The sequence below is a fragment of the Corythoichthys intestinalis genome, chromosome 5, assembly GCF_030265065.1.
Source record: "Corythoichthys intestinalis isolate RoL2023-P3 chromosome 5, ASM3026506v1, whole genome shotgun sequence".
NCBI classification, from domain to species: domain Eukaryota; kingdom Metazoa; phylum Chordata; class Actinopteri; order Syngnathiformes; family Syngnathidae; genus Corythoichthys; species Corythoichthys intestinalis.
Genome location: NC_080399.1, coordinates 46573120 through 46590602, shown reverse-complemented (window position 1 = coordinate 46590602; position 17483 = coordinate 46573120). Strand labels below are relative to the sequence as shown.

The following is a 17483-nucleotide window of genomic DNA, read 5'->3' as shown; positions in this document are numbered from 1 at the left end:
TGTATTCCCATGACCTGCCCGCAGCACACAATATCATTTAGATTGGTATTTAGAGTTTATCTTCCAACACAGTAACACAATATTGGAAACATTACCTGTTTGGCTACGATACAAAGTTCTCATATAAAAGGCCCACACTGTGAAGGCTGTTTCATTAAAACATCCTGTCAAACTAGTCAGTTCTATCATGTGGAACCGCATCAGATCATGTGAGGCCCAAGATGGTTGACTTATTTGCCTCCGCTGCATGCAAGGTTGCACTTTTCAATCATCTTTGAATGCTTCCAATACAAAGCCGAGAAATAATCACAACGCATCACAGGACCCATTGTGCCACAAGGAGGGGAAAGGAGCGTGAATAATTCAAAACATATATTCATATTTCACAAAGGAGTGATGTCATTTTTGGAATGCCTTGTTGGATGTTCACTGCTGGCGGTTGTGCATACACAGTTTTATTTCAAGTTAATAAATTTTAGAGTTAAAATATAATAAAAGTCATTAAATACAGTAAAAGCATAAATCATTTTCGAAAACATTAGAACATTTTTATTGTATTTAAATACATTGTAATAATTACTCTAAAGGTCCTTGATTATTTTACAATTACATACAGTAGATAATTTGTAACATTTACAGTTGCAAAACTCTAAATATATTTGTCTTATGTATTTACAATATCTATGCCATAGTACTAAAGAGAATTACAAAGGAAGGGGCTAAATAGGAGGTGATGGTGACATAAAAAGTGAACAAGTTCCCCTTGGCCCTGTGGTCCATGTTTTTATCGCCATGACGACTCTCGGGATGTCAGTACTGCAAGACAAACAAAAACAAGTGGGGATAATGATCCCTTTGTTTAAAAAAAAGCCACAAACCTTCAGGAGAAACCCATGTCATCAGGATATTCACACATGCTGGTAAGAACACAAAATGGAAAAGACATTCTTTTACACTGTGGAAGAGTAGAATGGAAAGCCAAAAAATGGAAACAGAAAATCCCACAAAATCACAAAAGAACACCAAAAACAGTTCATTTTTCCCCGTGGCATTATTAGTGCTTAGCATACAATCAACACTTGCTTGGTGAATTTAAACTTTATATGTGCAACTAGTTAGGCTAAACACTCCTTAAATCTACAATACACTGAGGGAACAGTGTAAGGTATGACAAAGGTCAAATGTGATGATGGAAAATAACCAGGCACATATCAAGCAGAAAAAATTAAGTCTTAAACCTTGGCCTCCTTGCACACTTTGAAAACATATTCCTTTCTTTTAGGGTTTTAATTCTTTTTCTAATCTGTGTAATGAGTTCTTTGCAAATGGGTAAGCGCCAGTTAACAAATACATTGAAATAGATTTCTTTTAACCTGCAAACAGGTCAAGGTTTTACACAGGAAGAGAATGGACAGTGCAAAACATGCAGAGCCCTCTGTTAAAGGCTCTTGCTCTTTGGATGTTGAGGGTCACTAAAGTACAAGGCATTGCAGTTGAGACACACCCCCTTACACATAAATACCATTCATACATAAAAGGAATTGTAATTCTGCATATCCGTATTTAAAAAAAAAAAAAAAAAAGAAAAGCACATTAAGTGCTGTGGTAGTACAGTGGAAATGGCAGCTGTCAGAAGAGAAGACTTGTTGACATGGCAGGAAGGCTGTCTCAATAGGGGACACACATTTGGTCAAGGCCAAATGATTAATACTCTTGCCAAATTTATTAGTTCAAACAATATCTTTAGGCTTGAAATTACAAACGGCAAACCTTTTAAGAGATACTGTACGTATGACAAAATATTAGTCAATGTCATGAAAATCCGTTTGCACTATTAAAAGGATCCTGGTCATGTCTTACACATGTAGTAAAGCAACATTTAATTTTATTCAACTATGGAAATTAGTAATATATTTTCAACAGCACACTGAATTGGTGGTTAGCATGTCTGCTTTAGGCTACGTTCACACCACAGCATTTTTTTTTTTGTCAATTCCGATTTAAAATCCAAGATCAATACAGTGATCCCTCTTTTGTTGCGGTTAATGGGGACCAGAACCTCCCGGGATAAGTGAAAAACCGATAAGTGAAAGTAAAGCCCCCCCCCCCATATTTTGTGTGTGTATGTTCAATGTATATGTTCAGATTTAGCATTAGAAAGAGATACATATATGTTCCCCCCCCCCCCAAATAATTAAAAACTTTTATGTATATACATTAATAAATGTTTTTTAAACACTTAAAATGTAATAATTATGGTAAGTTTTATAAATGTTCCCGTCCCAACGAATTATTTTTAAACAAGAATAAGGTAGAAAAATGCTTGTTTTTATTAAATGCTTCATTGAGTGAGTCCACTCAAGACCGCTCACACTGCTCACTTACACACAATGAGTTGGCTCAGCAAATGCTTAACAAGCTGAACGATCATTGACACATGCGGAAGTTTTGGCTTCCAAGCTTCTCGGCAAGATCAAACCTCAACGCCTGTCAATCATCGTTGGCTTTAACAAGCAACTCCAGTGCACTGCCTGACCAAGAAAAGCAGCAGGAGGTAGAGGGGGAGACTACGTGATCAGGACAGCTCTATGATTTACTGCATTTACCGTAATTTTCGCACAATAAGGCGCATTTGACTATAAGCCGCCACCAGACATATTTGACACGAAAACGACATTTGTTCAAAGGTAAGCCGCAGCTGTCCTCACTGTATTATGGGATATTTACACCAAAAGATATTAACCGGTAACACTTTATTTGACAGCGGCATCATACGACTGTCATAAGACCAAATGAACCTTTAAGAAGCTTCATTTAGCCATCACTGCTCCCTTGGGAGAGATAGTCAACCTCTGCTACCACCTGCATTGCAGCATGCATTGCAGGGCTACAGATTACAATCACAATTCATGGTCTCTACTAATTATTTCTTCAGTTACTGTTGCAGTTGTTTCATTAATTGCTAGTTATGGTATTTGGTAACACTTTATTTGACAGTGGTGCCATAAGACTGTCATTAGACAATCATAATTATGACATGACACTGTCATGAGAAGAAAAAAAAATTCTAGTGTTACGTATTAACCCAAATAAATCAACAAATAAGCCACACTTGACTATAAGCCGCAGGTTTCACAATGAAGGAAAAAAGTAGCGGAATATTGTCTGAAAATTACGGTATTTAATTATTTTTTATTTGAAAAAACATTTGCGATGGACTGAGGGCGCAAAGTTTGAAGCGCGAAGTAGCGAGAAATCACTGTCTTGCAAGAACATATGAAACTCACGGTGTGAAGGGAATGCATCAGTGACGACACGCATTCGCGACACGTCACATGTCGCATTGTTTACAGAAGTAAATATGCGCCGTTCAGAAGGTCTCAGCAGTTATGCTTTTATGTCAACTTTGAGGATTTTATCCTACCAGAGCAAACATTGTTTTAACCTGATAGTTCATCGCTAGCATATACCAACCAAATGTTCAAAAAGAACAACAAGGACAAATCTCCCTCCAGGCGGTTTGAAAAACACATATTGGGAAAGAACCGGAATTGACCTGCAGTGTGAACGTGTTCTAAATGATTGAAATTCCCCCCTATTACAAGTCGCAGGGTGTTACGTTTCTTCTGGCAGAAAATACCCAGGTATAACTTGGCAGTGGCCAGGTACAAGTTTGGCCCGTAAGGTTTACATGTATGATACACCAAATTAAAATGAGCCATGAAGCAGTTAGTTAAGAAACAGTCAAGGAAGCAGTAAGAAGGAAAGAATAAGGATTAGGGTAAAATAAATATTTAAAAAAAAAAAAGGAATGTGCAATCTCCAGTAAATGGTGAATCAGAGGAGGAGTTGTTCAGTGTTGTTATGAAAGGTGTGATATGAAAAAAAGGCAGTTGAGAAGTTGCAGGAACCAACACCTTGGAAATGCTTCCACAACCCATCACCAAAAAACAGCAGCCTCAAACCCAAAACAAGCCAAGATGGAGAAAGGTACAGAGGCAACAGTCCAGGGGACTACGGGGGTGCGGGCAGGGCAGTAGGGGGGCAGAGCAGGATGGACGTGGAAGGCGGCCGAGTCTCACACATACACACCCTCAGGATTGAGGCTGGACACAAGGGGGTTCTGTAGGTTGCGTGGATGTCCCAGAAACTGTTTGGCAGTAGGTCGAGGCGGTGATTCTGCTAAAGTTACAGGAACAAAAGCACACTCTTGAGGGAAAAGTCTACGATTAAAGGTTTTCAATTTTCTTGAGTTGAGCACTTACTGCCATTTCTGTAGCCTTCCTGTAGAAGATGTGCCAGTTCTAACTGCTCCAATTGCTCTTGGAGGTCTGTGCGTGAGTGGCTGTGTGCAGGAAGGACGCCGGCTTGTTGAATAAATTGCTGCAGGTTACACTGCCGCAGCTCCTTGTTCAACTCCTCCAGCTCATCCTGTTTGGCCTAAGATAAAAAATAAATGAATAATGCGATAACACTAAAGAGGTTTCCACATAGTGCTAAACACAAGTGGCAATAGAAAATTGTGTTGAGGGTGCAGCATATTTAAATTTATTGGTTAACTATGACCAGGTACATTAATAAGTAAATTAAAGGTTTAGACAGGACTCATCTTATTTTGGGTGCATGTAGTGCTTCCAGCCATAGGGGGGCATCAAAGCGAGCAAATCCCAACCATTGAGACTACAGGGGCTGTCATCATCAGCCTCGAGTCACCGTTATTCTTTTGCGGTACCACAACTCATTTCAGCAATTCTTCAATCTTTGAGTCACTTCCATCATACCAACATTCAGAATTCACAGCTATACACAGTTGCTTGGTCTTTAAACTAATCGGAGGCTAGTGAGACAGTCTTATACAATGTTTTTCCCGAATGAGACGCATCGGGCAAATGCAGGAAAATTATCCACATAGTGAAAACACAAAGTTCAGAGACCGATTAACTGATTTACAGAGTTTAATTAGTGTGTGCACTGAAACAGCTGCAAGCAAAGACCCCCTACCCTGTGTTTCTATGTATGCAAATGTAGAGTATATATCTCTGTGTGTGTGTTGCGGGGGAATATAATTGCACAGTGGCAGCCTGCTGCAGTTCACACCTGCAGGTCTGTCTTTATTAACCTAATGGCAGTAAAGCACAGCTCATCACATCCAACACAGTAAATATACCACAAGCCTTGGCCCATCAAGCGGCTGACAATTGACACAAAGCTCTTTATTATATTGATATTTCACTGGTGGTAAAATTCAGCTATAATTATCAACTTACAATACTGTGAATTTGTTTTATTGGGTTTATTACAATATCAACCTGTATGTAGAACAAACAGTGAAAACTTGTATGTTGGTAATTGTACACAATATACTGTATATAGTTACCCGGATGACTGTGACAAAGCGCTGGTCTCAGAACATCAATCAGAGACCTCTAAGGGAATGACTTGCCGAAATGCAAATGAGCTCATAATTACTCTTTAATCAGTTTTGCAACCACTTAGCTCTGACTTAGAGACCATCTGAACAGGGCATAATGGTCATCATCAGATCAGTTGACTCAAAGTTGTCCCTGTACCTGAGTTGCTCCAAACGGAACATTCCAAATGACATGACCTCAAACAAATGAGCTCACTGACACAGACACCGGAGTCTCTGGTTTCACATGGACTAAGAGGAAAAAATTCAACTGGGTTAGGCCTTTATTTACATAGGCACACCTAAGACAACATTATGACTGGATAAATACCTACCGTCAGATAAGTCTCAGTTAGTTGATCTGATAAAAGTAGCTATTGTACTACTAAACAAGTATGTTCATTTCATTCCACAGTGTACAATTCAAAAAAGTTGTAGACATTGCCACCTGTAATATCATCATCATGCGTGAGTTTATGACATCCAAACAAAATAAGACGTGCCAAGCTAGCTCTGCAAGGCTCTTATTGTTCATGTAACAACATTTCCACAGGTCCCAGTATGTAACATTTGGTTGAATATTGTAAGTAAAATACATAAAAATTAATTCAAAAAGTTGTCATTTGACTCAGTATCGCTTTGTTTTTTTGTAAATGTCCTTATGTACTTATGTGTTTGTTGCAGTGTACAAGGAGGAGAGGGACATAATCTAAGGTCTAAATAGAAAAGGGTATTTTCTACACCGTCAAATAAAAAGCACCGTGGCCTATAGTGGCATTACAGCCCCTTTTCTAGGACTATGACCTCTCTCCTTACCTGTAGCAGGGACTCTGTCTTGCCCAGGGCTTTATCAGTCTCAGAGAGATGTTCCTTTAACTCTGTTCCGTGCTTTTCCTGGAACTGGAGCTCTGCTTTCACAGCATCAAGGGTCTCCTCTGGCCCTTTGTTTATGGCTTCCATCTGACTTTCTTGCTGGATGTTTTGCTCTAGCTGAGTGGAGCGTGATGCGAACTCATGAAGCTGCCTTCCGCAATCATCTAACTTAGCATGGAGCTCCCCAAGCTTCCTCCTCATTCCTCGCTCCCGCTCAGTCTCAGCTTGGAACTCCTCCTCCCAGTGCTGTTCGTGGGCGAGTTCAGCCTGGTTCATCCGCATTGTTTGCTCCAGAGTGTCCAGCTCCTCTTGGAAGCGAGAATCAGAGATGGGTGAAGGACACAGAGATGGGTAGTGGCGCTCCCAAGTATTAGACTCTCTTTCAAGGGTTTCCAGTTGTTCTTCAATGGCCCTTAGTCGCTCTTGTTGCTGAAGAACTGCCCTAAAGACGTCCTCTTTTGATGGACCTATTGGTGAGGAGGGAGGTAGAGCATGAGGAGCTGCAGGGATCGGCGAAGAGGAAGGTGAAGCTCTCTGGTCTGGGGAGTCTCGAGGAGACCTCTGAAACTGCTTAACTTTGGGAGAAGTTGATGGACCAAGATTGAATGTGAGAGATTTCTTGGGATGGCTCCGTTTTAAAAGGTCTGGCTCAGTAAATTTGGGAAGAGAGAGGGGGCTTAATTTGTCTTGTTTTGTGCCAGGCCTATCGCTGCTGCTAGGGCCAGTGCGACGTAAAAAGAACTGGACCTCACTGCCGTGTTGGCCTAACTTGGCCAGAGACTCAAGAGGTCTTTCTGTGGCCAACAGTTGCCGCTCTGTATCCCGCAGACGTTGGATCAGAACGTAGCGGCCTGTCTGACCTATGAACGAAAGAAAAAAAATGTCAAACCATAGCACATTTACGACATAAAGGGAACATCGGACTTAAAGACTTTACACAATTGTTCTCTTTGACTAAAATATGTCATTAGAAACACATAAAATATTTCCATTGATTTAAAAATGTATAATATTTTGTACATGTTTTGATCCACAGAGGGCGACATGTTTTATGCGCGCAATGGACACTTGGGGTGATGACGTAGTTTGTCACTGTCACTAGACAAAGACTGCCAGTGTTATGCAATTCCTTTCTACGCAGCGAGACGTCCAACACATGTGCGCACCGGTTAAAAGCGGCGAGTACTTACCGTATGTGTTTTTATTGAGTCTTTTATTACCTTTTCATTGCCTCAAAATACTTTTTGCATGCGTTTCCCTCTTATACTTATAAGCATTGTGTTTTCTTGTGGTAGCTTTAAAGCAGATTGTTGATCTGTTGACCATATTAGTCAAGAAGCGTATTTAAACCACTTTTATTTGATATTACGACAATTAAGTATTTTCTTAAGGCATCTTTAGTTTCAGTTTCAAATGATCATTACAAGGCAACTGTGAGTGTAGTTTAGGGCAGGTCATACTGCATTCCGACTGGCATTAAATGTACTATCCAGAAATGTTATACCTACGACAATTTTACAGTAAAATAATTTACGACCTTAACAACAGATTTTAATTTGATACTTTTAAAGCCTTTTTAAAGAGAACCCTGCTTTCCTTGATGATTTATAGCATTTTCTGCAAATGTAAAACAACAACTGTAGCTACCATTTACTCGTTGAAGACATTTCTTCAAGGTCTCGTTCTTCGGCTGACTCCACTGTGTGAAGAATATTAAGTGAACAAATTACATCAAATGGATTATGATACCTCTTAATGTTCATCCCAGAGAGTAAGGGGAATGTAAGGCTTTCCTAAAGTGTAAAAATGTTCGAATAAATGAAACTTTCCAAAAGGACATTGAAATTAGGACAAACCCTCCCTTATGGTTCGGCAGGCAGCTCACTCGTGGAAGGAAGAGAATGCTAAATCTGGTCTTATGTCGTTTAATGCTGCTGCTGTGTATGGCTTGAATAAAGCCAGAGGAACATGGGCAAGCTAAAATTAAAAAATAAATAATAAAAAACCTCATGACAATCCAGTGAAGCTTTTAACTTCATGCAAAGCTGTAACTTCTGGATTAAAGACAATGCTCAATTTTGTCCGCATGATCTTTATTTTTTTTTTCTCTGAAAGTTTCTATGAAACTGTATAGCTCTGTTGGTCCACTACAGTATGGTTACCTTGTGAACTGTTCATTAACCACAGTATATACAATGTACCACAAAAGTGAGTACACCCCTTGCATTTCTGTAGATATTTAAGTATATCTTTTCATGGGACAACACTGACAAAATGACACTTAGACACAATGAAAAGTAGTCTGTGTGCAGCTTATATAATAGAGTTAATTTATTTTCCCCTCAAAATAACTCAAAATATAGCCATTAATATCTAAACCCCTGGCAACAAAAGTGAGTACACCGCATGGTAACTACGTACATCCCTAAATGTCCAAATTGAGTACTGCTTGTCATTTTCCCTCCAAAATGTCATGTGACTCGTTACAGGAGTGCTGTCAGCCATGCTGCAGAGATTGAAGAGGTGGGGGGTCAGCCTGTTAGTGCTCAGACCATACGCCGTACTCTACATCAAATTGGTGTGCATGGCTTTCACCCCAGGAGGAAGCCTCTTCTGAAGACGGTACACAAGAAAGCCCGCAAACACTTTGCTGACGACATGTCAACAAAGCACATGGATTGCTGGAACCATGCCCTGTGGTCTGATGAGACGAAGATTAATTTGTTTGGTTCCGATGGTCTCAAGCATGTGTGGCGGTGACCAGGTGAGGAGTACAAAGATAAGTGTGTCATGCCTACAATCATGCATGGTGGTGGGAATGACCCCCCCACCTCTTCAATCTCTGCAGCAATGCTGATAGCACTCTTGTAATGAGTCACATGACATTTTGGAGGGAAAATGACAAGCAGTACTCAATTTGGACATTTAGGGATGTACGTAGTTCCCATGCGGTGTACTCACTTTTGTTGCCAGGGGTTTGGATATTAATGGCTATATTTTGAGTTATTTTGAGGGGGAAAAAATAACTATTATATAAACTGCACACAGACTACTTTTCATTGTGTTAAAGTGTCATTTTGTCAGTGTTGTCCCATGAAAAGATATACTTAAATATCTACAGAAATGCAAGGGGTGTACTCACTTTTGTGATACACTGTGATTAGTGTAACATCACATCACAACATCACTGCAGTTAAGACAGGAGAAACAAAGATAAACAATCATCTCAACACCCTTCAGTAGTTTTTACTTTCTTTTTACAGTTGTGTGACAATTAAAAAGATAACAGAAAGTAGATGCCACTTGCGAAAACTTCAATTTTGATAATGGATGATTAAAACCTAGTAGAACTGTTTCAAATAGATTGTTTCATTGTTTAAAAATTTAACAAAAACAAGTGGACTGATTATAAATTGTAACTAGGGTTGTTCCGATCATGTTTTTTTGCTCCCGATCCGATCCCTATCGTTTTGAGTATCTGCCGATCCCGATATTTCCCGATCCGATTGCTTTTTTTTGCTCCCGATTCAATTCCAATCATTCCCGATAATTTTTCCCGCTCATATACATTTTGGCAATGCATTAAGAAAAAAATGAATAAAACTCGGACGAATATGTATATTCAACATACAGTACATAAGTACTGTATTTGTTTATTATGACAATAAATCCTCAAGATGGCATTGACATTTTTAACATTCTTTCTGTGAGAGGGATCCACGGATAGAAAGACTTGTGACCTTGTGTATTGTGACAAAATACTGCCATCTAGTGTATTTGTTGAGCTTTCAGTAAATGATACTGCAGCATGCCCCAATGCATGATGGGAAGTGAAACCATGATGGGAAGTAAAACCATGACTGTGCGTCATGCTACCAATGGATATATCTTCTCTGCTTTGGGAAATAAGTCATGGTGTTAAGACAAAGATCTATTGACACCTTGCTTCCCCACATTTCTTCCTATGGTATTTGTAATCATAGGGAGAGGGATTGCAAGGTTTTAGCCAATTGAAGAATGACTTCAAAGGCTGCCAAAATTCACTCTACGCATATTGCACTGCCAATTATCTCTCTATACAGGTAAAGCAGTGTAATAACAGATTGAACGCGACAATGAGTGAGAGGATCATGCAGTGTATATATTAATAGTGTTAAATATTTTAGCGTGACACATTTATTAATAAATTAATTGCCGCCGTTATCGAGATATATCTGATAACCCTACGCTGAGCATAAACTAAAGACTCTGGATGAGTGTCTGTTACGTTAAATACAATTAGAAAATGATTTAATTAAAACATATATATATTAAAAAAAGGCATGGCCGATATTTTTTTGCCGATTCCGATACTTTGAAAATGACGTGATCGGACCCGATCAATCGGCATCAAACATCTCTAATTGAAACATCATGAAAAGCTAACAATTACTGTCATTTTTAAACTATAAGGCACACCTACCAAATTCCGCTAAGAAAACTTGAATTTTTCATACAGTATATAGGCCACACTTGACTGTAAGTCATTGGGTTTAAAGCAGGAGAAAAAAGTATAAGGTTATAGTTGGAAAATTATGGAAATCATTTAAATATTTTTTTCCTTAATTAATCAAGGAAAATTATATGAATGTCAATTCTGGAGTTGAAAGTCCGTGTTGCCCAACGACAGCCCCAAAACATCACTGCTCTAGAGGAGATCTGCATGGAGGAATGGACCAAAATACCAGCAACAGTGTGTGAAAAGCTTGTGAAGAGTTACAGAAAATGTTTGGCCTCCGTTATTGCCAACAAAGGGTACATAACAAAGTATTGAGATGAACTTTTGGTATTGACCAAATATTTATTTTCCACCATGATTTGCAAATAAATTCTTTAAAAATCAAACAATGTGATTTTCTGTTTTTCTCTCCACATTCTGTCTCTCATGGTTGAGGTTTACCCATGTTGACAATTACAGGCCTCACTAATATTTTCAATTGGGAGAACTTGCACAATTGGTGGTTGACTAAATACTTACAGTATTTGCCCCACTGTACACTTACCAAGGCAACGGATCAACAACCTTCTTACTCTTCTAACAGCTTAATGTTACGTAATAAATGAACTTATTGGCGCCATTAGAGGTGATAGACGTCCAATCCATTTGGGATAGGAGGGGTTGGCGGCGATCATTCAATCCTCTCAAAAAGGACTGGATGTCTATCGCCATCACTGGCAGTGACCCATAACAATTTAATTCCAGCGATCACTGTTAAAATGGATCGGAGGTCCATTGCTTTCAGTGCCAGTGAATGAGCTAATAAAGTTTTTGTCACAGAGGCAATTTGAAGAAAGTTTTGTAGAAATGTTGGGCTTTTATTACATTAATGGACCTTAGGCATGTTATGTTTCTCCCATTGCTTTATTATTGTTATATGAAGATGACAATTCTCAGTCCAGCATCAACTAACCAGCTTTATAAACTCGTAAAATCATATAACAAAGCTGTTGGCACCCAAGGGGCCAGAAGTGGTTGAATACTGTTGGTTACCTGAAACACTGAAGTGTACCTAGAGATACAGCTTGGTCAAAACCGGCTTTAAAAAGGTGTCAAATTAGGTGCTGCTATCATATGTGGTTCTTACCTATTGCCTGAGCCAAAGCGATGACTACATCCTGGCAGGATGTCTCTTCTGATAGCCCGCATACCACCCGCACCACTCCGTCCACCCAAACTTTGAGCTCCATCTGTGGCTGAGTGACGTAAGGTGATTGGTGAGATAGTCTTCCAAACAGATCACTATCGTTAAGCTTGCATCAGCTCAGCATTGCATGGCTCAAAATCTGTATGGGATGGACAACAGAGACATGGGTGTTGAAAGTTTGTGTCTATCTTAGACTTAAATTTATGCAATTCATATTCCATTTCATGTGATAACAAATTCATACTGATTTTAAGAAAAAGCTATGCTGACAGACCATTCATAACCACACCCAAATACAAAGGTTGTACCAGCTATCCTAGTGGTTTGTTTTGAGCTGTGGCAAGATCTTGTGGACCTCAGAGCATAAATACCAATCTGTAACCCAATTAAACGCTCTACTACCCTCCTTCAAAGCCGTTATGATAGCTTACTGCCAAGGGGAACGAACAGGAAAAGTGGAGCAACTCAAACTTGTATGCATCTTGTGGAGTGTGTCAGACATACAGACAACATCCAGAAAAGAGGTGTGCGTGCGTGCATGTGTGCGTGCGTGTGTGCGTGCGTGAGTGCCACTCAGCAGGGGCAAAAGTGAAAATCAGCACACTATCGCCAGGAAGCTGGTTTGGCTCTAAATTAATATTACTATGTTGACTCCGGTGTACTTTTACAGCCAAGCTTCAAAACAGGATAATAAGATACTGCAATGCTCATAAAAAGCTTCATTCAGTGGTATGACTATTTACAGAAGTTGGAAATGAGAAAGAAACTACATAGTCTAGGTGGGTAAAACACAACACTAAGACAGATGGTGTTCTCTTTCCATCTGACTCTCTAATTCTCAATGGGAGGTGTTTTAACTCTAGGCACCCCCAACTATCTTATCTTGGCTTTCTTTCAGTGCCTGGCCGTGCTCCGCTGGCTGCCAATAAGAAGCTGCCTCTGAGGAATTCACTGACTTCATCAAACAGCCGGAAGAATTCCAAGGTTTTCCTTTTTTTTTTTTCAACACAATTCAACCCTGGCCAGCCCACCCCTGTGACCTCACCACCCTCAGCCGCCATTATTTCTCAACTTGTTTAAACGGCAAACACTGAAATAGCGACAACGTCATAAGCTTTAACCCAACCAAACATCACACACAGAAAGGCTGGCATCAGAGCCTTGGGGTTGGACCTGTAGAATGTACTCATAATATTAGGGCGTATACTGTATAAGGATCATGTGTGATAGAAATTAGGCAATGTAGGTGAATGAATCTGGCAAAAAAAAAGCTATGAAATGGGTGTGTTTATCAAAACTGACACCGAATGATACTACAGTGATGTTAATATTTTTCTTTAGAAGAGCAAACAGTGTTGCAATAAATAATTAAACCTGACTGGCTGAGTCACAGTGTGAGTACTCAGACAATCATCTGCTTTGGCAGAGAGGCTTTTTTTATCTGATGAACAGGAAGCAACATTTCAAATCTTGGAGCCATCGGCAGTGGAATGACACTTTACTGGCCACGTCACGGGGAAGTGCCTCACCTGAACTGAGTTCAAAGTACTTCCACATCTACAGATGGCCTGTTAAGAGTGAGTCCCAAATAGAGAATGACTGCTCTGAATATAAACTAGATTTTCAGTTTGATCTTATGCATACGGCGTTATGAAAAAATCCTTTTAAAGGGTTGTATTTCGTTCTAAGGTGTCTATATGCCTGAACAACTCAAAGGACAAGGTAAACAGGAATGCCACTCTCCCATGTTATTTAGCTCTAGTCCCTCCTGGCAAGTGAAACATGATAAGCAGCACCAACAAGGAAAAAAAAAAAAAAAAAAAAAAAAAAAACAGGCCAAGTTGCTATCTGTTCCCTGTGTCGCAGGTAACAACACTGAGAACCAAACTGCTCCTGAGTCAGCCATTACTAGTGTGTTGGCTCACATACAGTACCTGATTTGGATGTACTATAGCTGGTGGATGATGAACTCGTATGTTTATCGCCCCATGATTGACTGTCAAGAAGTCAATGGCTCAGCTTTTCAAAAGTGAAGCGAGGGTACACATAAATGTACGACACATTCTCTCACAAATGGTGGTAACTAGAGATTGACCGATATGGGTTTTTCATGAACGATCCCGATTATAAGTAGTTAGATAACAGATATTTGGAGCCCATATTCATTTGCACTAAAAGTGTAAAACTTGGTGTTAAAAAACACTGAACTTCACTGAAGTTCTTCATGCCTATAGCATGTTTATTGAATCACACAAATAGAAAATAATAGCTCCAGAAATGCATACATTTCCTAGACTCAGAAACATCTCTTATAAAGTTGAATAGAATGTTAAATAAATAGCTCTCTTAAAAACAAAAATACAGGGAGTTCTCAGGCTCAGCAGCACCTTTTGCCAAGTTGAATAAAAATTTGGATAATAGCTCCCTGAATGTTTTCATAAAAAATAAAATTTCAATACAACTTAAATAACTTTGTAAACTAACTTTCTAAATAACGTTGTTTTAACTTCAAACAAAAACAAAAAGTATCAATTTTAGCCATAAAAACCCAATTTTAAATGGATTTTTTTTCATATGAGCCGGTTGAATTGAAAAAAATTTCCAAAAATCGGTTTCGATAATGAGCCCAGTCGATAAACCGTCTATCTCTAGCGGTAACAGGTAATTTATGCATGCTGCACAAAATGTATTTGATCATGCTCCTTCTACAGAAGAAAACACCTTTAATATGAGATACAAAAATGCATTAATATTAAACATTTGGTAACGTATTAAAAATATGCATTTTAATTTGTTGTTCTTGCTGTTTGTTAGGAGCAAAGTTACAAAAACTGCCATTAGCCCAAGCCATGCATTAAAACTAAAGAAAATAGCTCCAGAAAAAAAAAACAATATTATCAAAAAGCTCTCAGGCTGCTATTTGAAGTATGTATTCACACAAATTCTATGAATTTATACTGACTGCAAATAGTTTTTCACACGGACGCACACCCTTTCACCAAAATAAGTTCAAATTTCTTATATTTATTTTTTTTTTAACTTAAATTTCAGTTCAAAAATCATAATTTTATCAATGTAACAATACAGTGGTACCTCTACATACGAATTTAATTCGTTCCAGGACCTTGTTTGTAAGTCGAAATGGTCGTATGTCGAGCAGGATTTTCCCATAGGAATACATTATAATTCCATTAATTCGTTCCAAAGCCTAAAAACATATACTAAATTCTTAATAAATACTGCTGGCACTGTTACAAATGACAATTAAACATAGAAAAACAAATAAGTTATAAATAAATAATTCAAAATAATATAATAATAAGAAGAATAATTAATAATTATTCCTGTAAATAATGTAACGAATCGGATTCTAATATGGCGGACACTTTTTACTGTCCCTGAACGCACCGTGAAGCTGACGTCTCAGTGAGATAGGTCGGTGCGGTAGAGATAATACTTTCGTTTTCTTGAGAGCAGTCAGCTGCTTAAGACAATGGGCGTTTTGTGTTGGATAAGTTCTTAAATAAATGATAAAAACGTGACGAAGCTGGCGATTTCCTTGGCAATGTTACCACAATGATAATTGTCACCTTAACTTATAAATAGTGGCGAACGGTGGTCGGAAGAGGACCACGGAGCTGTATTGTTGAGCCAGTTCAGGGACGCGCACCCCAAGCTCATATTTTTCTATAACTTGCATCTTCATTTCAAAGGTAAGCATCACTTTTTTCCTTGTTTCTCCAACTGTATCAACTTTTTTTGAAAACTGTGTTGATTTCTCACACAAGAAAATCCACCGTGCGTTCGTTTGCAGTGCTGTCATGTCGTCGTATTTCGAGCAACTCGTCGGATGTAGAAACAAATGGCGGCTCAAATTTTACGTCGGATGTCGAAAAGATCGTGTGTCGAAGTGATCGTATGTAGAGGTACCACTGTACTTTATAATCACACTCTGTGAAAAAAGTCTGAAAAAATTCCATGGCTTCCACCACTATTTACATCCATTCACTCAAGAAATCCAACACCCAGTTTCACTTGAAACCAGGTCCTTCTCACAGGTAGTATGTTGACTTTTGTGCAAGGAAGAAAAAATGTTCACTTTGTGGTTAATCAGCAACCTCAAGAAATCAAAACTCCATCCTAGCAATAAAAAAAATACCAGGACCGTCTGCTGAGCGTATGATGAAAGGCAATGAAAGAAAAAGAGAGTGGAAGACAGACAATGAGCAAATGAAACAGGCGGTTGGCGAGATACATGTGAAAAATAGATAAAGGGAGAGGAAGAGCTGCAAAGAAAATAGCTATGATTGGAGCCATGTGTCTGCCATTCTCTCCTCTCTCGTCAGCCAACAAGCAAACCCGCCTTGTGTCTTTAATCACCCCGTCTGTGCTGCTTGTCTCTCTTCAAAAACAGTCCTCAGTGAATTCCACTAAACGCACAAGGGGTTACCACAACTCACAGGCATGTATACACAAGGCATGTCACAGCCCATCTATGTGCTACACTGAGTGAGGAAAAATGGTATGACTGTAGAAGTGACACGTTTTCCATTTCATATTAAAAACGGTAACCTGGTTCACTACTACAACTGCTGGTGACAGAAATCCAATCCAAATGAACTAGGAGGGCTGGAGGAGATCATTCGCAACCAAAATGCAGGGTCCACCCAACTTCAAGTCATAATTTTTCAGAGATGAACTGTAGCATAAATCCTGATCACATATTTCTGCACACGAGTTCAAGTCCGAGTCACCTACCAATCCATTACCTGGGCATTTTATTAATTCATTTGATAAATTATTGGAAAACATAATTATTTAGTGTTTCTTCTGACAATATTCTCATCCGTCTTGATTATTCCGATCTTCAAAAAATGTTGCGTCGTACAGAACAGCCATTTTTTGTTTTTGACGACATCCTTGTACACCTTATTTTGTTGCTTTGTAGCATTTCAATAATTAAAAAAAAAAAAAAAAAAAAATCTTAAAAACACATGTTTTTCACCTGATTCCTATCTTCTAAAAATGACTTGCTCAGGCCCGATTTACAATCACATGATTAGATCAGGGACAACCCTGACCATAATGGTTGATATGTCATTGCAAAAATGAGAACGTACACTTCTCAGAGTTGTAAACAGTCAACTATACTGGAAAGCATCTAAAGAATTTTGCCCAAGACTATTTTTGTTATGCAGCTTATTAACATCTGGAGCTTTAGGCTACATAAGGACCGTGTGTGAATGACTTAAGGTGCGTACTTTGCCAGTACATTAGTCACAGGTTGGATATGCCTAGTATGCATTCATGTGCAAGCAGGGAGGCCATTAATACTCATCTTCATGAGTGGGTGCTCCAGGTCATGGCAACAGTTGGCCAAGAAACAATGCAGTGTGTGTATCACACTCAGCATCTGAGCCTAACCGCAGATGTGTACTCACTCATTCTTACAATACAAAGCTACCAGTGTCAACACACACACTGTGCACTTGTATTTGGTGAAAATCCCAATGAGT

The 17483-nt window shown here is 39.0% G+C and overlaps 1 protein-coding gene across 4 annotated transcripts in view; it reads right to left on the bottom strand.

Annotated features, from left to right (window-relative positions):
- Positions 1-251: 251 nt before the first annotated feature.
- The window catches only part of rassf7a (Ras association domain family member 7a), a 70703-nt gene continuing 53471 nt past the window's right edge, over positions 252-17483 (bottom strand). For 3 of the 4 annotated variants that reach the window (XM_057836222.1, XM_057836224.1, XM_057836223.1), the window contains 5 exons: positions 11908-12106; positions 6227-7143; positions 4266-4440; positions 4093-4182; positions 254-816 (listed from right to left, as the gene is read on the bottom strand). In XM_057836222.1, coding sequence (XP_057692205.1) covers positions 785-816; positions 4093-4182; positions 4266-4440; positions 6227-7143; positions 11908-12010 — 1317 coding nt within the window. In that variant the 5' untranslated portion in view covers positions 12011-12106 and the 3' untranslated portion in view covers positions 254-784. Of the gene's footprint in view, positions 817-4092; positions 4183-4265; positions 4441-6226; positions 7144-11907; positions 12107-17483 lie in introns of all 4 variants that reach the window. The other variant, XM_057836225.1, reaches the window with a different exon arrangement.